Raw genomic sequence first — 23,026 nt, 5'->3', positions numbered from 1 at the left:
TGCAACGTAAATAAAGTCATATAATTTGTGATAGCTTGGATTTAAAATCGGCACCCCACAGGACGTAATAGCTTACAGTAGTATCATATTCCAACAGATCAACATGTGTCTCAAATATTTGTTCTGTTCCCTATTATTACGACTATGTCCAGCAGGTGGCCCTCTTTCATATGAACGTTTATCTCTCTTCCCATGACAGGGTGTGTGTGTGTGTGTGTGTGTGTGTGTGTGTGTGATGTCTGACATAGTTGGGTGTACAGTTTCAGCTCTGACAAATTAAAGGCTTTGCACACAGTGTGTGAACAAGAGTGAGATTTAACCCAGGGTTTGATTGCAATAACTTAGGGATTGTACATATCCAACTAACGATTAAATTCCCAAGGCAGGAATAAGGCATGTCTTGGATCAGAGTAGCTATTTTTTGCTCCAATTCATTCAAGTGCTGGCTATTAACTTGACATATCCATTCTACGGGGAAAATTTTAACAAATATATGTTCTCTTTATTTGATAGGGGAGTGAATTTCAAACTTACATATTACAATCAATGACTAAGGCTTGCAGGTAGGCCTATAAGTTCTGCCACTATGCCTTCAGAAAAGTGATAAATCAATGACTGTATTCCTTCTGGTACTATTACATGGTGGGGATTCCAGAGGTGCATCAATTAAACCTGACAGTTCAGGTCAGTGTGAATTTTAGAACATTTAACTTCTTGTGTTTCCCTACACAAAGATGTTTATCTATGTTTTTTATGTTCTACATGTTGACTTTCTACACACAACCATTAGTTCCATGTTAATCCAATGGTATGCTATTCACAAGTGCCAGAACACATTTTTAAATATACACAGATTGAATTAACAGGTATAGGAATGTTACAAACATAAGGAATAATGTAAACTCAACAAAATAAACACAAGACATTGAAAGGAATTTTAGTTTTGCATTACAAAAACTCATAACCTGGAAACCGTCTCTGAAAGCAGGTAAGCGATTTATCTTGATATGTGCCATGCCAGTTTTTTCTGCTGGAAATATTTCATATTTATTTGACGTTTTGGCTCTCATAACTGATACAAGGCTTCTACTAGGCCAATGAAGAAACATTTTTTATTGATATGTGGTACTATTTTGCTCTGGTTCTGCACCTTGGAACCACATGTATGTTTAAATGTGATTTTATTTTATGAACTGTGAATTTACTAAGACTGTAACCTAACAGAAATTACTCTAGTTTTACAATTTCATCTCCCTTGAATTGAATAGTTTCTGCTGATAATATGTCTACACTCATGCACTTTAACTTATAGTATCACTGATTGCACATCTCCCTATGTCAATACTGTCCATTTACAACTCTGTTTTTGCACATTTGCATTTAATCTTTCATATTTAAGACTAGTAATGCTAAGTTAAATCCTGGTTGTATATATTCCCATTCTTAGTTTTGATATTTTTAGTGCTTATTTACTTTGTATTTAATATTATATTGTGTTTAGATTTGCTAATATTGTGTGTTTGGACAACCTACTGCTGTAACGCCACAATTTCCCAGTTTTGGATCAATAAAGTAATTATATTCTATTCCCTACACATAAATTGTGTTGGTATGACGAAAGGAATTTAGATTATGCTTATATTCTACTATATTACTATCATACATAACAGAGGTACGACAGATACTCACTTTTTTGTTTTACAGTCTAAAAGTCAAATAATGACGTGTCTTTGACAAGCATTGTTGACGGTGTAAAACTTGTTCCACGTGCTCGACACTGTTTACACTGCTGCGTGCTGACGTCACAGTCAACCCCACCCCGACGTACGGCGGGCTGCCTGGCAACATGAGAGAGAGGAGCAGGAAGACCTTCTGCAGCCAAGAGAGCAACCTGCCGAACCACTGGACTTAAAAACTACCAGAAACTCCGCTCAGAAGCACAATGGAGGATGCAGAGAAAGGTAAATGAGTTCCTGAAATTGCGCACAGTTACTGAGTTGTCACTAAAAAAGTTTTCAAACAACTTTTTACTCACAAGAAAGTTAGCAAACTAAGCTAACTTGGCGCATTGAGCAAAGACGAGCGATTGAGAACATATGCCACTCTTTAACGTCAAATGAAATGCATAAGATAATGTAACAGAAAATTTCGGTAGACAACAAATCTTTCGTATGCATCAAATTTATTGCCAACGTTTACAAAAAATATGGCAGACGTTCATAAATGTAACCAGTCGATTAATTACTTGAATTTACAATTAAACGAGGAAGTTGTCATTTCAATTAAGAGTATTAGATAACTACACTTGACGTTTAAAAATAATTTGAGGTAACATCAGGAAGGGCATTGAAGTGTTTAACACTTCATGAGTTGTTATATGGATGAAGTTTGGTAAAATGTCCTTACTTTTTACCTGTAGGCTACAAGTAGGACACACCCGTTTGATGGTCTGTCACGTGCGCTAACTTTCCTCACTATACCTGTTCTAGTCAAGTGAATCTATCAACATGACTACTATATTCACCTGAACAATAGCTTAAATGTTTTGTATTCGCATTATGAGTCAAGTGACGTTACAGGCAGGTATCACAGATATCAAACAGGCCTAAGTACACACACCACCAATCATGTTAGAATAGAGAGACGGTGAGTATGACCCATAGGTATGTTGTGAATTTATTCAACCTGACATTCCTTCTTCCGTTTCTCCTGCACTTCCCTGCACATATCCCTTCCTGCTTGGCAGCCTTATGCTCTCATACCTTTTACACAACATCCTATAGGTGCCTGTATTGTGACATCTACTTAATAGGCGACTGTGTGTTTTTGCTGGATGTTTTGAAAAAAAACTAAGGCGTGTGTAGTTACTCAAACAATTTCTTATATTTGCGCAAAGGCATTAAAGTTCAGGGCGAAATAAGCAGGCAACTTCTATTTGCTCACCTCACGAGGATGCCAGGTAAACAAGACACTGCCTTGACCTACTTCTCTTTCAGAACAAACAGTCTTCGGCCTCCTGCAGATGTGTAATTTCCTGACGTCTGCATTTTTTGTTTGGCCTCAAGACGAAAGCTATCGTCAAAGGGAAATGCAATGCATATTTTTTGTATATTAACAGATGTTCTTTGCTGTAAAAGTTGGTAGAGCTCAAATTGGTTGAAAGGTGCTCCATCTCCATGAAGTTTTGTGCAAATAGTCACTGTCATTGTTGTTGAGTGACTACGTGTCTTGTGATCATGGTTCCTCTTTGATAGAGCAGGTTTCCTCTGCTTTGCTTTTAAGGGTTCCCCTTACCACACAGGCTTTTTCCGCTCTGTGAATGCAACTGATGCATGAGAAGTTCAGATGGCAATTATCTTTAGTACCTTTCTGAAGCACTAAAAGTTACCTTCTGTTGCCTTGAAAACCGTTAGTAAAAGCATGGTAATTTAAAAATTCTGTCAAGGCCGTAACTCTAAGTAACAATGATGAGTACACACCAAAAAAATCTTGCAGTAGATCAGCCTCAGTGTGTCAAGGAAAACAGGAAATGATGTTAGAAATATAAAAATCAAGCAAGAGGATGTCATTGGTCTGTTCGTTTCTCCTGCCAACAGAAGTCTGTTTTCATCATAGGAACTAATGACTTCTCTTTTTATACACACTCACTCTTTGAAACAGACATAGAAGTCCATTTTATTTTCCCTTTTTTTTTTTTAGCCAGTATCCATGGTAGCGGTAATCTGGCGCCATCTGTTCCTGCATCCATGTTTCTTTGTCAGTGTCACCTGTTGGATATCGGCCTGCACGGTCACATAAACATTTAAGGATAAAAGGCACTCAACCTTTTTTTTTTTTTGGTTTCATACATTTTTTCCTCTTTGTGGTTAGTTTTTTTCACAATCTTTTGTTAGTGTTGCACAGAAGGTGAAACATTGAATAAGAAGGATCAAAAAGAGGCCTGGTACTTCTCACACGAGCTGTCAGGGGATTGTTTGCTGCTCTCCTCTGATTGTGTGTACATAGATGACCTCTCTGATAACAGACATCTCTTTCTTTGTACTTGTTTTCCACTGCACTCCAATGGGGTTTCCTATTTAAAACACATGGGACCTTTAAATAGGCTACTTAATTTGGAATTTCTTTGCTTCATGTTTTTTTACTTTAATGTACTGTGTCTGTTAATTCTGGTTGTCTTTGGGTAATAAAACATTTTACAACTGGATATAGTAGAAAACACAGATATAATAGCATTCATTGTATTTGTAACATATTTGTACTTATAGTGTAAATGTCTCTAAAAAAGCAACAATTGTTTGCTATTTTTCAAGTGTATCTTTCTTCTGAGAAAGCTGTCATGGTGGATACCAGAAGTTTTAATTTCTTAAAATCATGCCAGAATGTTTTACTCCAAATGTCTATACATGTCACAAAATGTGGGAATCTTATACAAAGTATTAACAGTTCCAGACTATGTTGATCTGTAGTTTGAATAAAGTGTGCCATGGTTTTTTTCTGAGTCTTGATAAAGCACATGTTCTTTGCTCAAATCAGTCAGGCTGATCTACGTTGTTTTTCAACTCACTTTTTCTAATGTGATTGATCATGAGCCGTCGCCAACATTTTTGTGTTATTAGATTTTCATGTGGCACAACTGGATGCTTTCAGCTGTGTGAGCAGTCACAGGAAGTTTGAAGAGAACTTCCCATTACAACCATGCAAAGCTCTGTAGAGTAAGAATCTTTTCTTTTTAAATTTTTTTTTTAGCAGAAACAAAATCGTACTTTCAAAATATGTCCACAAACAGTATGTCTAAATTGTTAAAGTTCATGTCATGACAAAACTCTGAAAGAGTAAACTTTATTATTTCACTTAGACATGAGACTTTTGATCAACATTATATTAAAATGAGTTTTTGTCACAATATTTCAATAAGCCTTTGAGCTAATCTTGAGCTTGAATGTTATTTGCACTAAGTGACGTATCTAGCACTATTCCACTATTTATCTCACATGGGGCGTGTTTTATATTATTTGCGTTCTGAATTTGATTTAGCGTCAGTAATAAAATAAAGTTTGCTTTAATGTCTCTGTCATATTTAACTAGTCTAGGAGCCATATGAATAAAATGTGAAAAGAAGATAAAGTTTAATGTAAACCAAGAAAAAAAATCTTTTGACATATGCACACACAAACAGTGAAAAATGATATTATTCACCCATTCACCACGACTCTTTCTGGGCTCAAAACGCTTACAGGGAAAGATCAGCAAAGAAATAAAAGGAAGAGACTTTTGTCGTTCATTCAATACCGAGAGAATTGCTGCATTTGTGTTAAAATAGACTCAAATTGTAAGGTTGTCATGGCTGCTTAAATTTAACTATAAAAGATTTTCTGATGTATACATAATGAACACTTCTTCAACTATTTAGCAGGTAGGATTGCTGTACATTTTAGAGTTGGTTTGTAGCATCATTGAACTAAAACACGTTTAAAAGCCAGACTGAACCTGCCCAGAAAACCTGCAGCCAGGGTTACAGTTTCATGAGTATTCATCGTAAAGATACAAGGAAAGACCTCCTGTGTATTTAAAAACATTTTTCTGTGAGCTAACAGTTAGCAAAGGGTTAATGATTTCAATGCCGGCTATGCTTTTTGTAATGGGCATAATAATCTTGGTGTTGACATCCTCTGGAAAATGCTCAACTCACTGCATCATGGCGAAACACAGAGTAAAGAGAGACAGCATGTATCACAGACAAGTCTATGCAAAGACAACCCAAAGCAGTACAACACTTCATGTGTAAATTACTTAATGTTGTACTTAAATGCATATTTTAATAGTTTGTGTTAGAAAACTTTGAGATATAAAAGGACACCTAAGAAAGTGGTAATTTAAGCCATTTTCACATAGACTCTAAAATCTCTAGATAATAAGTTCTGCCCCTGAAATCCTCCTGATCTGGTTGTTCACACATGCACCTCACAGTGGGAGTGGGCTGGGGGGGGGGGTGTCTCCTGAGGCAAGACATGACGTAAACAGAACCATGCAGAGGTGGCTGACGAAGCAACAGGGTCTGCTATAAGACACTATAATGACAATATTTGCCTTTGTGTCAATGCTATGTTTAGTTAGACAGTATCATGAAAAGAGCAGAGAAGAACATTGTGCTGAACAAGATACAAAATGCAGCAGTTTATTTACATGCACAAAGATTGCATGCATACAGCATATGGTCGTGCACCGATTGCAGGGAATAAACATCACCTCCCCCTCCCACTCACTCAAGGGAAATTCCCCTGATTATATCCTGCTACGTTCTCACATCAGCTCACTCAGACTTCATGCAGAAAATATAATAAGGGGGTGGCAGGAGAATTAAAAATTTGGCTATTTGCATTCAAACATGCAGCGCACCCCAGAAACTTAAGGAGTGTTTCAGGAGTTTTGTGCAAGATTGAGCAAGGCCTTTGATAACACAGTGGAGGTTCCGTGGCTTATCATTCACTTTTTTTCAGAGAGAATTTTTGGTTAAAGTGTGAGATTTGGCTGAGCAGAGGTCTCACCTCTCTGGCAGTTCTAGCGTCAGAGTTCAACTTTGGGACTGTCAAGTTGCATATAGTGGAAATAAAAAGTATTAACCATACATAACTTGTATTCCCTCCCCTTTTAAGAATAATTGACATTTTTATAGGTGCACTAGATATTGATGAATGAGCGACACAAATACTGATTCCACAAAGTAGTTCCCTCTCTGTTGTCTGTAGCACATGGAGTTGGATAATTTCACAATACTTGTGTTGAACAACGTTTGTGGAAATCTTTAATCCACACATATGACTGGGTGCTTTGGGCTTCTACCTTTAATTACCTTCTTCTTTTACCCATGCTTTACACATCCAGAGAGTAGTATGAGTAGTAAAGATTTATTTTTTGGGCTTTTTGTGCCTTTAATGTAGAGATAGGACAGTGGATAGAGTCGGAAATCAAGTCACGGGCTGGATTCAAACCTGGGCCGCTCGCTTGGAAGACTACAGTCTCCATACATGGGGCGCGCGCACTAATCACGGTGCCACCAGCGCTCCAGTAGTATGTATTTTAAGTAAATGTTAATAAAAAAATAAAATTGTAATTTAAACTTTTTTTTAAACTTTGATTTATTTCTAATATAATCAGATGACGACATGTACTTTTAGGAATAGGCCATACAACACCAACTTAAGCAGCAAACACAGTCTGGGCCTGTTCTCCACCACAGAGCAGGTTGCAACATCCTTTTTGGGAAACACTAAAACTATATAATCTTCTTTTGCTTGCTCGTTTGTCTAGTGTAGTAATCCATGTGATTCATATCTGTTCAGGAATCAGATCTTAGAAAAGTGGTGAAATATTGTCCTCCATTGTTTGCTTTAGGGATGCACTGCACATGTTGTCTTCATGTAAGCTAAGCTAATTAGTTGCTGGATAGATCTTTGTGTCATGAGATGGTGTTGTGATGATTTATTTACTTTTGTTTTTACTGTACAGTTCATAAAATATCTGAGCTGGTGTTACTCTTCTCTTTCCCCATGGTGCACATGTCATGGGAACTTTTGTGGACACTGCAGCATCCCCAATCATCCATGTCTCATGACTCTTGTTTTAGGCTCACCATGTGATAGGGTATGCCATGAATAGTAAAGTAATGGATCTCATGATGTGCTTCATTAACCACTTGAAAATGGCTGTGTGTCCAAAATTACAGTCTGAGTGGTTGAGAGCCAGGGCTTGTTTTTTTATTTGAGCCCTTTTTTTTTATTGTTTTATTATCTTAAATATGAAGTAATTCAATCCACAAAGTGGATATGCTACTTTGATGGAATGTTTACCTCAAATATTTAATAATCTATCAATCTCAATCACACTAGTGAACTTATTTTTTAACAAATGTCACATGAAACCAGTGACTCCCAGAAATCAGTGGCTCCACAGATCAGGAGGCCTGTAGACACGAAGTACTGATGACATTTATTAAGATGAAGCAGCACTTATTTTGTTGTTGTCTCTGAATTTGAATGTTTAAGATTTCTGTCACTTCTTCTGTCACTGTTTTTCTCTGGAAGTAAGTATGACTGACAGGCTTGTGTGTATGAGTGGTTTTGTTGAATAAGTTCATGAAAACAGTTTTGTTAGCAAGATTTGGTTTATAAATTAACCAAATGACCAAAAATCTGACGAGCAAGAGAGTAAAGAATGTGGCGAGGACTCATTGTCCTTGACGTGTGTGCTTGTTGATACTTGACAGTTTGAGTGCGTGTATGCGTGTCACTTCTTGGACTGACCTTGCTTAGAAGCACAGTGCAGTGAAGCCTGACTCTGCAGATCAGGGCAATGCATGGCTTCATTAGCAAGACTTGTATGTGAGCCAAACGTTTTGGATCATACAATTTCTTATTTCAATATTTATAAAAAAGATGAAACCTTTTAGATGTTTTTGTGTTTACAATTTAAGTTGAAAGCTCAAACTCTGACACTGTGACGTTGTTGTTTGTGGAATTTGTCCCCTACTGCTTCAATACTTCCAGTAAAGCGTCCAGCCCTGCAGCAAAGTACTTCCTGAACTACAGAGGCATGGCAGATTGAACCTCAGATGATTTCTTCATTCTTATGACATTTTTGGGGAGTTTTTGTCAGGATGAGCTGAGCTCTTCTCATAAATATCCCCTGCAGGTTCTGTGAGTCCTTGCTTTGCTATGTCTTTTCCATCCTTTCCATTTATCTTGAGACTAACAAGGAACCACTGGGCCTCATACTTTAACAAACTACAAATCTGGCTCCATCTTGTTCACTTTCTAAAAAAAGGTAATTGATGATGAAAGTTAGTCAATTTAAATTTTGTTTTCTCAAAGTTGTGGCCTTGGTGGGTAACTGAAAATTGGTGTGTTGCCAATAGGACAAAACATCTCTGTGTTCCACTTCTTAAAGGAAATAAATATTGTCTTTCCTAACTTTCTATTTAATTTAAATAAATCTTCTCGTCTTTAGTATTTTTGTATCAACACAAATGCTGGTGGGTATTTGTAACTTTTGTTGTGATTTTTTTTTTTTTTTAATTTACTGATCGATTACTGCTGTGAATATTCCTCCATTGCAGCTGGCGTAGGATCACACAAACTCTTAACAGTGTGCATGTGTGTGTGCTTTTCTTTAACACACATCGAGCACTTAACCCTCAAGTACACACACACAATACCAAGTGTAGCCTCTGGCAACCCTCTCCCCTCTGTTCTATAGCTGACTAGCATTACTGCTGCTACGAGCTGGACCGGCCACCCTGGATTAGCGCCGGGCTGTAATCTGGGCCACTGCAGATTATACTTTTCATCTAATGCTCCCTCTGACACTCAGCACGTGACCGGCCCACACAAATGGAACCTCTTTTTTTTTTTTTTTTTTTTTTCCTTCTTGGATGACAGGCTTGATGACGGGAGAGCGAGGGAGGGAGAGACCTGCGGGAAGTGAAACCGGTGTGTCAACGCAATTTCACTGCACAACTAGCTCTGCTAACTGAGGTCAGCATCTGATAAGAAAACTGATGCTTCAAGGATGGACTTGGATTTGACCTTTGGGATTACAGTAGAGAGTGTGTGTGATGTAACAGTTGCTTGAAGAGAAAAGTAATTTATTAACAGAAAGAAAAGGAGCAGGAGTTCACACCGTCTCGGTCTCAGCCTGCTGCAGACACAGGAAAAGAAAAAAAACCTTCTCTCATCTTATCTTCTGACTACCTGAAGATAATAAAAAAACCGTCTTCCTTGTATACGCACACACTTGGATACTGTGTCCCTCTATCACATACAGCACAAGAGTGCAGGATGCTGTAAACAAGGAGACACAGCGAGCACGTGCCTGGATCACATGCGGACAATCAGCACTCAGTTGGCTCTGCTTAGGTAGCTGTGGTGGTGGAAGGCGCTCCGATCTAACATCACACTGTGAGCTGTAAACATGGAGCCTCTGGAGGAGTACCACTCACCGTTTGACTTTGAGCAAGGAGTCAACACCAGCTACCTCTACCTCTCTCCAGCCTTCAGCGACACGCCGCCCAGCTCGCCAGTCCTCAAAGGCAGAGGTAATCATGAGGAGGAAAAGGGAGAGGCCGGGTGGAGGATGTGAGGTGTGTGTGGTTGTGTGCAGGGTGTGTGCATGTATGTTGGACAGAAAGACAAAACATGGGTTTGGTTCACTGAGTGCAAAGAATTTGGGGGGGGAGCAGGGGGGGTAAAGCTGTGTTTGGGGCAGCTCTTTCCAATTTTCAGTTTACTTTAATTTCTTATGTTTGTACTTTTTATATCATTTTAAATACGGTTGAATTCACTTTGCTTTTCTTTTCTTTCTTTTTTTACAATATTTCATCACACAACTCTCAGACATTACATGAAAAGTATTCTTCAAATTTGTTTTTTTAATGTTTTATGAAAGCAAAGTAAGCGTATCTGTCTTCCATCACTTGTATTCATGGAGAATAACAAAATAGTTGATTCTTTAATAGAATTCTGTGCATTGGAGAAGAGTTGTGTGTGACATGTTGAGATTTATTTTGAAGCTCACACTAGTCCTTTTAAAAAGTTATAAATTATTATAATGTTTAGCCAGGGAGGTTTCCAATGTCTTGGGATCAAATTAATTAAATATGAGTTTCTCTTTTTAAAGGAATTGTTGCACAACAAAAGTAAAAACATTATTTTTTATAGGTTAGACCCCCCCTATGGTATGGATACAAATAGACTATTAGATCATGCTTTTGTGTCTATATTTAATTTTTCACACATTGCAAGTCTTTTTAGAGAGTTTTAACTATTTCATTCATGTCATATTTATTATGTTTCTTTATGCAGCTGATCAAAAGGGGCTTCAATGAGAAAAGTGTTCTAATACATTTATGAAATGATGAGGCCACATTAGTTCAGTATAGACCAAAAACAATTTGCTTGTAGCTCACAATAGAGAAGATAATTATGTGCTGTCATTCTGTTAAAATTTGTCTTTTCAGGCATGCTGGGAAGTTTTGACAGCTACAGAGAGTGAGGCTGTCATGAGGCAGAGCATGTTAGCTTCAGAGGAAATGAGCTAAAGCAGAGAGGAGTAGGGCAGTCATGTGGAGGTTGGGTATGCAAAACTTCTGCCTACACTCGCATACAGACGTCTCTCCCTTTCTTTCTGTCTTCTCTCCATGTCTCTTTAATTTCTTTCTCGAGGCGTCCTCTGATGGAATGTGTTAGAAAACTTCACACAGCAGATAAATCAGGCCCAAAAAACCTGTTCTGTTTACCTCGAGGAGATCACTCAGCTTCACTGTAAACTCTTAGCAAAGTAATGTAAGGTATGAGAATAGAAAAAGAAGTTGGCTGACAAACTTTATGTAGATATGTATTCTGCTTGTGTTCCTGTAAAACATTTGACAGACTTTTAGTTTATTCTCATGCATGATTAATCACATGAATATATTTTTTTGACAAACTCAGTGATTCTCCTGTGGTATTAATTAGTGTTAGAATGAGTGATGACACTGCCAGGCATGTGTACACGAACAACTTCATAACTGTTTTTATGATTGGAAGTATTGGTGTTGGAGGAGCAGTTCTCCAGACGGTTGTGAGGAGATTCCACTGCATTCTTCATAGGGGTATATTTAGGTTAGTTCCTGTGATTTGGGTTTCTCTGTCCTTGGCAAAGGATCTGTCTCAGTTCAAATGTTTGTAGGGAACAGGGAATGTTTAGGGGGAGTACATGAAGTAGAGAAAGTATGCTTGGAATGAAAAGGGAGGAGATGGTGTAGGGTTTGAGGAGTGTGAAATGTTGTCTAAGGATCACAGGATGAAGAGAGAACACTTTTAACCACATCTATCTGTTGAGAGTAGGACGAGGTCAGGGCAGAGGGGAAACAAACCGGAAACTTCAACAGTTCATTACTACTGTGCGTCTTTGTAAATGAGAAAACAAGGGAATTCTGTTACATTAGTTTTACGTGTGTTTTTGATGTTAACATTCACCAACAGATCTAGTAACGTTAGCAGAAACATCTATGTTATCAGAAATGACATTAGAAATAGTCATTGAAATGGAAGTTCAAAACTATAGTGAATAGGGGCGCGGGTGGCGCGGTGGAGCAGGGGTTAGTGTGCGTGCTCCATGTATGGAGGCTGTGGTCTTCCAATCGGGCAGCCCATGTTCGAATCCAGCCCGTGGCTCCTTTCTCGCATGTCATTCCCCCACTCTCTCTCTCTCTCCCTGATTTCCGACTACCCACTGTCCTATCTCTCCATTAAAGGCACAAAAATAAATCTTAAAAAAAAAAAATAAAACTATAGAGAACAGAGTCGCAGTGAATTTTCAACACGTTTTAAAAACAGTTATGAAGTTGTTCTGTTCTCAGACTGTTATTTATATTTTAATCTGAAGCTGCAATATTTAAAAAAGTTTACATTTTCTTTAAAAATGCTTTTTTTCTTCCCTCACAAAAAAAGTTACATTCACAGATTGATATTTAATCTGGGCATTAACTGAAGGTTGGAGTGATTTTCAGAACCATGTTTGTTTTTATTTTTGATCTTTGTTTCACTGATGATTAAAAAAGATGACTTGAGCTGGTGAGGTGCCAGTAACAGATGATTTGGACAGCAGCACACGAGCTGTTTCCTGTTTCCCATCTTTATGCTAAACTAAGCTGACCAGTTGCTGGTGTTAGCTTCATATTTAAGAGACCGACATGACTACAGCTACATAACTCTTCCATGTTATTGAGCCTGCCCAACACCTTCCAGTACGACTACCTGCTTGAGTGAATCATGTCAATGAGAATGGATCAGCTACAGCCTTCCAGCGGGCCAGTGGCTAAGATTCCCATGGATACAGCACTAGCTTTGATGTCTCTGGGTAGAACTGGGTATGGTATCTCCATGACAGACATTCAAGTGATTTCAATCATGGAGTTTCTCTCTTTTCATACACGGAGATTTGTCCTAAGTTGTCAGAAGTTTTCATACCAGTGTATTATCTGAAAAAAAATCAACAAACAGGTTTTTCTTCTTTATTTCTAGCGTGTTCAGAGTTTTATCACTCTTACAGGCCGTTGTTTTCATTACACATACTCACAGCTCTTTTATTCTGAACTCTTAGGTTTCCTCTTTTTCTAATCCCATGTTTGTTTCCATTGTACTTTTACTCCAAATCCCTGAAATTCCGGGAAACACTGGATTGAAAATATGAAGGCTTTTTAGAGGCATGTTTGTGTCTGCAGCTCAGCTCTGGCCCAGAACATCCTCGACATCGCACGCTGTTGTCCTTTTTGACTGACAGATCCTAACAACCCCTCTGGTCCTCTGTTCTCTCACGCTGTCTCAACCAAGGATGTCTCCATCCAACAGTTCTGTGTGTGTGTGTGTGTGTGTGTGTGTGTGTGTGTGTGTGTGTGTGTGTGTGTGTGTGTGTGTGTGTGTGTGTGTGTGTGTGTGTGTGTGTGTGTGTGTGTGTGTGTGTGTGTGTGTGTGTGTGTGTGTGTGTGTGTGTGTGTGTGTGTGTGTGTGTGTGTGTGTGTGTGTGTGTGTGTGTGTGTGTGTGTGTGTGTGTGTGTGTGTGTGTGTGTGTGTGTGTGTGTGTGTGTGTGTGTGTGTGTGTGTGTGTGTGTGTGTGAGAGAAAGCGAGGGAGATGGTGTTTTCTGTTCAATCGTAGAGAAGGAATTAAACGTTTTTTCCTTCTTCCTCTGGGCTACATCCAATGATGAATTGAATAATATTTAACGTTTAGTTTCCTTATCGTGCGCGCTGATATGTTCTCTCTCTCTTCTCCTCACACTCCAGAGAAATAGCATGACAGCTTGGGTATGACAACCTACATCAACCCCCCCCACCCCCCATACCACCTGCTCACTATCACACAGCAAACATGGGCACCTACATGTAAACATATCTTTGAAGAAAAAAAAAAAAAAAAAAGGTGTCACTCTACAAAAAAAGCCGCAAAGCTAACAAACGATTTGCCAAGTAAGAGGTTTGGATTTAAACTACCTTTTTTTTTTTTACATCCCAGGTTCCCAGCAGCAACCAGACTCCATCCCAGAGGTGGGAGAAGATGCTGTGACCTCTGTCACTCCCTCTCCCCCTCCCCCCACCATGACAGAGGAGGAGCGGCAGGAGCTACAAGAAGAGTTGGTCAAGGTCAGTGTGTGATCAGAGGGTTAAAAAAGGTCAGGGTTTAAGGTGCAAGATCTTGCAAATACCTGAAAAGGGTTGGCATAGCAGGCTTCAAATATACCACTTTGATTGCTGTTTTTAAGTCTTATGTTACCGTTTACACGTGACAAGTATTCTTTGAAGGTCTCGTCATATTAAGCGAGGCCAAAAGCAGCCTAACGACAAGCCTTCCATGACAACTACACTCTCATTTTGTAGTTTCCATGTTTCCCAGATGCTGATTTAATCACTTACCTTGCTTAATTTTTCCAATTTTTAACTCCCATGACAGCTGAAATTTCCAACAGCTCTTTTGCCAAGATGAAACGGTGGGAAACATGAAACGGAGTATCTACTTTTAAAAACTGCTCACATTCAGAGAGCATTATGACAGCTTCACTGTTTTCTTTGTGGAATTATATTGATTACTCTATAAATCATTCAGTCTTTAAAATGTCAGAAACAAGTTGTTTCTAAGGGACCAAGGTGACCTGCTTTAACCTTGTTTTTTTCTAAATAAATCATGAAATCATATATTTTTCACTATATAACCGAGTGGCAACCTCTGGTGTTGAATAAGAAGGCAAATGCAGGAGTACAAAAACTTGCTCTTCGTTGAGTGTCAACTTGAGAGACTGCCTCCAAAAGCCAAGGAACCCCCATTAGAGCCGATTTTAAAAAAGGCAATTTTTTAGAGCAGAAGGTAACAAGTTTACAGCCTGGTTAAAAAAAAAACTGTTCTATAACTTGTTTTTTTTTTTTTTTGTAAAAACTGTGAGAGGAGTTGATTTGTGACACCTGTGTTCATTGCCTTTTGTTCTGCTGTAAGGAAATTGTATTCATCTTTCTTTGTTTGTTTATCAGAAATGTCTTAAGTTTTCTACTTGATCTTAAAAATGATCCTAATGGGGGTTCTTTGGCTTTTGGAGGCAGTCTCAAGTAGACACTCAAGGAGTTCAGTATTTTAGACTTCCACATTGGCTTCATTTTTCATCACCGCAGGTTGCCTCTATAAAGTCAATCAAAGTTCACCATTTTACGTAAACATTAAAAAAAACTATTTAAAAAAAGTAAACACCTGTTTGTGTGTGTGCAGGTTGAGGATGAGATACAGACTCTGTCCCAGGTGCTTGCAGCTAAGGAGAAGCAACTGGCGGACATAAAGAGGAAGTTAGGCATCACGCCTCTCAATGAGCTCAAACAGAACATCAGCAAAACCTGGCAGGAGGTCACCGGCTCCACGGCGTGAGTGCTTCCCCACCGCAGCATATCGAGAGCACATTTCCTCATCATGACACCTTTCTTTAAAGCTTTTGCCTCTATTTTGAGGCAATTCTGTCTTCTGTCTGATCCCCTTCAGAGTAGAATGACCCCCAACACCAGCAGCTTTATCATCCACCATTTTCCAGCAAATGCATCATCTGTCTGTGCAGAGATGAATTTCTTTTCTGATCTGAATGCTTTGAAAACTGTCTGCCCCAGTCGAAAGAAAAGTCTTTCTACTTCTAACAACAAGGAAGAAGATGTCTATGCTCTCAAAAAGTTGCCTGTGGGCTGTATGAAAAATGTTGGATGAATTTCATGTTGGAGGAAATGAGCAGCATTTCGACGCTCTCAGGCTTTTTGAAATGAAAAAGACATTTGACTGTTTAGTTCTGACCTTCATGCCTCTCTTCAGTCTTTGATCTCCCCGTCTCTTTTCATCAATCTCATATCCTCTCTTTTGCTGTCCATCACTTCTCCCTCACTCTCTCTCTCTCTCTCTCTCTCTACATCTCAGCTATAGGAGGACTTCTGAAACTCTCTCTCAGGCCAGCCTGAAGGCCACAGCAGCGTTCTCTAATGTGGGCTCTGCCATCAGCAAGAAGCTGGAGGATGTCAGGTGAGTCACACAGGATGCATTAGTGTAAATAGTACTTTGTGAAGCACTGAATCTTAAGGTATTCCTTTTCTCGCTGCTCAAATTTTGATAGTTAGGGCCAAATTAAGTAAGTAAGAAAAAGTGTATTTATATAGCACCTTTCAAGAGCAGAACGTCACAAAGTGCTTCACAATAAAACAAAAACAGGGATAATACAAACAGACACATCAAATCAAACAAAGGCAAGTGTGAACAGAGGGGTCTTTAGCTGCTTTTTAAAAGTGTCCACAGAGGTCAAGGCTCTCAGGTCTGGGGGAAGAAAGTTCCAAAATTTGGGAGCCGCAACCTCAAAGGCTCAGTCAACTGACTTTTTGTCCTCATAAGGAATAAATGGAAATGTGTGTTGGCTGGGAGCAGTGACTTTCATACCCTGAGACTAATTATTTTCACACTGTTTGTATATTTTAATCTTAATCCAACTTAAATGTTTTTATTAGTGAGCTCTACAAGTAATGCCACATGGATTTGTTACCTTTGGATTGGAGGCTGGCTTTTCTAGGGCTCGACTTTTAAGGGGTTTTGGGGGCCGATACCAATATTGGGGAGAGAAAAAATCCAATAACGATATATCGGCTGATATCTTTCTTAGATTTCTGCCTTTTAATAAGTCAGTTGTTTCTTACCACTGTAACTTTTGTTGCTTTGCTAAAGTGCTCATGATGGATAGGCCGGATCTTTGTAACATAACAATGAGTAAGGTCTTTTACCTGCTTTTTGTAACATAACAATGAGTAAGGTCTTTTACCTGCTTTTTGTAACATAACAATGAGTAAGGTCTTTTACCTGCTTTTTGTAACATAACAATGAGTAAGGTCTTTTACCTGCTTTTTGTAAAGTGTCACGAGATAACACTTATTATGAGTTGACGCTATACAAATTAAGATTGATTGATTGATTGATCTATGTTTGATCTGTAGAGATAGATAGATATGTAAAACCGATGTATACAGTCAACAGCTGACATTGTCTCTGTTATCTTCTCCTTATTCATTAAAGGTCTTTATTATGATATATCTTAGAGATAGATTTTCTGTCCATGAATACAACCAAATAAATCAACTCATTATTTCTAACAATACAGCTTTGTTCATATTTCCTGTTTTAAAAAAGAAACAAACCAATCAACAGATTGTTCCTCTTAAGATGCAGCTCCAGCTGACCCTCCCTCCCTCAGATCCTAATCTGTCCACTCTTCTGTCCTCCTCCTTCTTCTTCTTCTCTCTGGATTACTGAGCTGCAAACAAGATTATTAGACCCCACAGAGCAGCAGCTTCACAGATGAGCCTCAGCTGGTTTCACGGGGGGGGTTGGGTGCTGAAGAGTGACCTGACAGGGGGTCAAAGGGGTGTGTGTGTGTGTACGTGCCTAGTGGTGGTTTTGTGTGTGTGTTAGATGAGAAGATATTCCCCCCCATGATATACAGGATTAGCACAAACCCAGTGTGTTAATACACAATTGATCTTAATGGGATAAAGCAGGATTTATGGGATTTATGCACCTCGAGTTCTCTCCAGTTGAACATATAGAGGAAGAAAAGAAGGCTTGTACTACACATTGTGTCTGTCTTTATCTCTTGTTCTATTGTTCTCTCTCTGTGTTAAACTGTACTCTGCTGAGATGATCACTAACGCTCCCTCTCTTCTCCATAATGCTGTCGGATAGCATGCGCTCATTACAGCACTCAGCTAGTATGCCCGTCATGAGGTAAGGGCATCCAATGGTGTTTGTGTTAATGTAGCTGGCACACAGTTACATTACCACTACAAAGCTTTAAGTGTGGACTAAAATATGAAAGAGGTAAAGGCTGCACTGTGTTTGAGTGGAGGAAAGAGAAACTTGCTACAGATTGTATAAAAAAAAACTAGGTGTTCATGTCAAGCAAAAAATCTTGTCAAGTGGAGATAAAACGTCTTCAATGACGGAGACCGCACGGATTAGCTGAATGAAAGTTTGATTTTGGAAACACCCACCTGCAGAAACGGCTCCTTCGGTTGGTTTTCTGTTGTTTCTATCCAGTGTTTGAATTATAATCACCATCACTGTCTTGTGTTGTGTGTGTGTGTGTTTGTGTGTTATTTTTTTTACTGAACACATCCTGTAATCAATTCTTTACTTATTGACACTTGCAGAAATTAGCCGATTAACTGATTTAAAAATCTGTTGTTCAGTCTTTCTAACATCCGAACATTCAAATCATTTGTAATATTTAAAGTGAATGGTAGGTTAAGTCTACTATAATAGAAGACTGGGTGTTCTTCCTTTTACGAGTCCTGATCCTATAGAATATTCATTTAATTAATTCACATCCAGTCAGTCGCTGATTTTGCTGTGATAATCTATTATTGTTTTAAACGATTTGGAAACATGACAAAGATATTTATACAAACCAATCTGACCATTTCACACAAAAAATTCATCTTTTTTTATGGATAATTTTTTTAAAAAAGGGGTCTTTATATTTTGTAAGTCACATTTTCCAAACTCAACATTTCTAACTGCTATGAATTGATTACAGAAATGTGTTGACTGTTCTTAAGCTCATCCAGTTTTATTTTATTGTTGTTGTGCTTTTGATGAATTCATGGAAAACAGCACCTCATAGCACCTTTCAGTAGAACAGAGAGGAGTATGTCTGTGTGCAGTGTTTGATAACATAACCTGTAAAGGTTTGATGACAGTAGATGTTCCTCTTCCTGCTGATGAGCTGTTGTCTGTGTCTTTGTGTAATGAAGCATGTCAGACAAACACAAACATGTTAACTATTCTTGTTTTTTAATGTCTTCTTTGACAGGAATGCACCGACTTTCAAGTCATTTGAGGGGAGAGTGGAGACCTTGAAGGTAACTTAAAAAAAAAAGAACAGGACTTATAGTCACACTTTCTGACACACATTCCATAAGGTTTAGTCGATAGTGGATTGTGTATAAAACGATGCCTGTGACATTGGACTTGTAACTATGAGAACCAACAGATCCACTAGAAGAGTCTTCAGTTTCTTTAGATCGTATCTGTCATACTGACATTCTTACTTTTACATTTTACAACATCAATGAAGTCTAAAAACCTGGTCAGCCGGTTGTGAACATCATGCTTTCAATCAGTACACCATATCTCAAAGCTTAGAGGCCACAGATTTCAGTGTTGGAAGAAACAGACCTCAATCTTTTTTTTTTTAATCTAAAGAGAGACTTTTTAACCTCTACTCTTAATCTCACGTTCTCTGAGTCTGTGTTGTAGAAACTTCATTTTAAGTCAAGCCCGACCGATTAATCATCCAGACAAATAGTATATGATATTAGCATATCAAGTGACTATCATTATCGGCAAATTTTTATCAAAGATATGCACTGGTATTACTAAATCTAATAAATCACATTTCATTTAAGTCTTGCTGTATTACACTAACAGTTCTCTTTGTGGTTGTCACCAGCAGAGTGTGTTATAAGGATTACAACAAACATCATCACTCTCCAGAGAGTCAAGCGTTGACACACGTACATGTACATTATCTTCTCCACAGATCTTTGATAACTGCGTTTGAGGGATCAGCCCAATAAATATTTCTACAGATTGAACATAGATCTAAGAACGATATCAGCCGATATATCTGTAATAATATGTTTTTTCTCCCCAATATCGGAATCGGCCTCAAAAATTCATATCAGTCGGCCTCTAATTTTAGGTCAGCTTGAGTGAGTTTAAATGTTGTTTAAAAGAAGTATAAATAGAAAGCTTCATCTATGGCTAGAGGTTTTGGGATCTTTTGGCTTTCATTTTTTGAATTAAGTATCTTTGGTTTGCTAAAAATAGCCACCATAAAATAAACCTCACTTCACTATAGACAAATAAAGGCTGTAGCAGCAGAATTGAGAATTGTGTTGAATAGATGGAGGTTCAAAAGCATAAGCTCCAAAAAGCTCCAAAGTTAACTTTCAAATAATGAGTAAAATGATTCCATGTGTATCAATCACATTGTTGACATGATTTCAATGAATTCTTCTCCTCCCCTCGTTCAGACCAAGATGGGTCCACCAACATCCACCTCAAACCCCGGCGACCAGAACAGCGACACTCCCACCGCCGAGCCTTTGACTGAAGACTCGCCCACCCCAGAGCAACCGATGAACTGAGACCTCCCAAACCCCCCCTCCTGACCTCCCTCCTGACCCCTCCCCACTTGACCTTCTAACCCCCCTCGGAACACCAACACTCGCCCCCCCTAAACCTTTGTGTGCCAGTCCCTCTTTATTGGAAACAAATGACTTACCCCAGCCTTCTTTGTGATCTAATTGGTCTTTTTTTTTCTGGCACGTGCGCTCACTTGTTAACCGGTGTGGAAACAGAAAGTGTCTGCTGGGGGGGGGGGGGGCAGCGGGCAGCGGGCTTGTGGTCTTGTGCCGGTCGTTTGAGTCTTTTCTGGTTCTCTGTGGGAGAAAGCCTCCCTGCTGTATGGATGTTCTTCCTCTAGCACTTCTCATTCCTCTGCCTTTGTCTAACCAGCGGATGCCAAACACCTCGTTCACTCTGTCTTTGTGGAATTAACTCTTTCACAGTTTGTGTTGGTTAAAGTGAAGGAAGTTGCACAAATATAGAAAGATATACATTTACAAACTTGAGTAGAAAAAGACGTAAAAAACATCTTTTTTTTTTTTGTGAGCCAGGCAGTTTTCGGCTTTTGCTTCTGCATGGCCCTTTAATAATATATGTTGGAGTTATTGTTAAAAACGTGTTTTGCACTTTTGTCTTTTGTTTTGTCTGCGTCCAATCTGGGGCCATTCTTTGTTTACTATGGGTTAACATTTCGAGGGCAAGTTTCATTTGTGTTGTATTAATCCTATAGGACTAAACATAAATGAGTCTAACACTGTGTTCCAAATATGAATGTATACATGTTATATCACACACAGATAGGTACAACACTTCCACCCACAGTACTGAGCTGCTGATGTAAGATCAAGAGCGCAGCCTGTCGTGAGGTAGAAAAACACGCCTCACAATATAAAAGCTTTGCTCCATTGTTAAGAGTGTGTCACAACACAACGATCTCCATGTCAAGATAGTTACAGGAAAACAGCCAACATCAGCAACACACAGCGGCAGAGCAAACACACAGTCAAGGTTCAGCCCTGACCCGAGGTGGGAGTGAAATAAATGTGTCTCTTCCACAGCCAGAGTCAATATTTAAACACTCGTCCATTGTTTCTGTGTGGGAGGCAACACCTAACCCACAGCCCTGTTTTGTACTGAAAGAAAAAAAAAGTGAGACCAAATACTTCACGCAATGTTTTTTTTTTTTTTTTACATTTCTACAGAAATATAGTATAAAAAAAGAAGGTTAATACTCATTTTGGAATAATCTGATAATAACTTTGCCATTTCAGTTTTTTACCCATGCTAGCAGCTTTAACCCTTTGTGCCAGACTGAAGCATCTTAACAACTATTTGTTTACTGTAACATTTCAAACATACTTCCTTCCACCTTGTGCCATCCCGACGCTCAGTCTTTTTGTATCGAGTGTAATATCAACTTTTTGATGAATTGCAATTTACATTACATTTAGTGTTTGAATTCATTTTAGCCTCTGTGCTGCTTTGGTTTATTGCTAATAATAAAATGTGACTCTTGCCACACACTTTTCTAGTCCTCCATTATATCCAGGGCTACAGCTGGAAGTTAAATAAAACCTGAAGGGCAAACAGAGAATATCTAATACAGCCAAGGTTTTTCTGGGTACACAAATGGTGGAACGCAAAGGTTTAACACAGATTGCTGACACTACCTGGTACAAGTCTTCCCCTGCTGGTGGACCACGGTCTAAACAGGACTGTGGATCAGCTCTACCCTCTTCAGTTTTGACTGTTTGTAATGCAATTTGCCTCACAGACATAGACATAGACACAGACATAGTGTCAACAACAGCAGTGTTTTGCTAGTCTGAGTTGACAGTAATAGGTTTTAAACGGTACTTCAGGTTCCCATGTCCCCGTGTAACTGCAGACATGACCCGGTTCACTGAGAGAATCTGTCTCAGCCTTTCATCTCAGTCAGTACCGTTTACCAGTATACAGTCACACACACACACACACACTGGATCTGTTTGTACTTTCATTGGAGCCATGAAGTGAAGAAGTGTACTCTAATTAAAAACACCTCTGAAGTAACCTTAATTTGTGTTTTTTTCTTTTATTCCACCATTGAGGCTGAAAATGAGAATCCTATTTTACTATAAAGCCACATACAGTATGTCTGTGTGTGAGAGATGTGACGTTTGTGTGTCTTGTATAGGCTACATCTGAGGTTGCCTTCCTCACTTGCCTCCTTCACTGTGTCCTAGACACTCGTATCAAAGATGCAAGGAAACGAAAAGAAGGACATTTGTTTAGAGGGATGAGACATGCTTTCCACCAAAGTGTCACATGAAGCAACGTTTCTTTGTGATGATATCAGCTGATCAACGCTGAAGTTGACGATTGACTAGTTTTTTTCTATTTATAATCTCTTTATTGAGCAAATTGCAGGTACAGATAAAACAGATCTTGGAAGCGATATGCAGGGATACATGAGCAGACGTCACAGAAGTCACTCATTGATTGGATGCTGCAGTGGATTAGCCTTCAATAAAACTTATCAGCATCCCCAGAGTTTAAAGGACAACAGATGCACCTTGAAACAGACTCTAAACGGACACAAAGACACATTAAAACATAAAAACATTCAGTCAGTTTCAAAAGAGTGGGACGAGCCAGGAGAGTTTGACATGAGGATTAAGAATGGTATATTGAGCATAACTTCACTGCTGATTCACTATCAAACTAAAAGTCAGTTAAATTTAACATAAATATTCTCTTGTTTGGCCCTTCATAGTTTTATTATACAGAGAATACTAAATCTGAGGGAGTCTGTCAGTTAGAAAC

At 38.8% G+C, this 23,026-nt stretch overlaps 1 protein-coding gene across 3 annotated transcripts; it reads left to right on the top strand.

Moving 5' to 3' along the window:
- The first annotated feature begins 1,804 nt into the window (after window positions 1–1,804).
- Window positions 1,805–22,279, top strand: tpd52 (tumor protein D52). 3 transcript variants are annotated; one of them, XM_065948377.1, is made up of 7 exons: window positions 1,805–1,961; window positions 14,048–14,175; window positions 15,287–15,435; window positions 15,971–16,072; window positions 17,774–17,815; window positions 18,903–18,951; window positions 20,128–22,279. In XM_065948377.1, exons 1-7 carry the CDS (start codon window positions 1,943–1,945, stop codon window positions 20,239–20,241), a joined length of 603 nt encoding a protein of 200 aa, XP_065804449.1. In that variant the 5' UTR covers window positions 1,805–1,942; the 3' UTR covers window positions 20,242–22,279. The 3 variants fall into 3 exon arrangements, with proteins under 3 accessions (XP_065804449.1, XP_065804447.1, XP_029136708.1); XM_065948375.1 differs by lacking the exon at window positions 1,805–1,961 and adding an exon at window positions 9,520–10,090; XM_029280875.2 differs by lacking the exons at window positions 1,805–1,961; window positions 17,774–17,815 and adding an exon at window positions 9,546–10,090.
- The last annotated feature ends 747 nt before the right edge of the window (window positions 22,280–23,026 follow it).

The sequence above is a fragment of the Labrus bergylta genome, chromosome 19, assembly GCF_963930695.1.
Source record: "Labrus bergylta chromosome 19, fLabBer1.1, whole genome shotgun sequence".
NCBI lineage: Eukaryota > Metazoa > Chordata > Actinopteri > Labriformes > Labridae > Labrus > Labrus bergylta.
The sequence above is the reverse complement of the archived record's forward strand: the minus strand, read 5'-3'. Positions and strand labels throughout refer to the sequence as shown.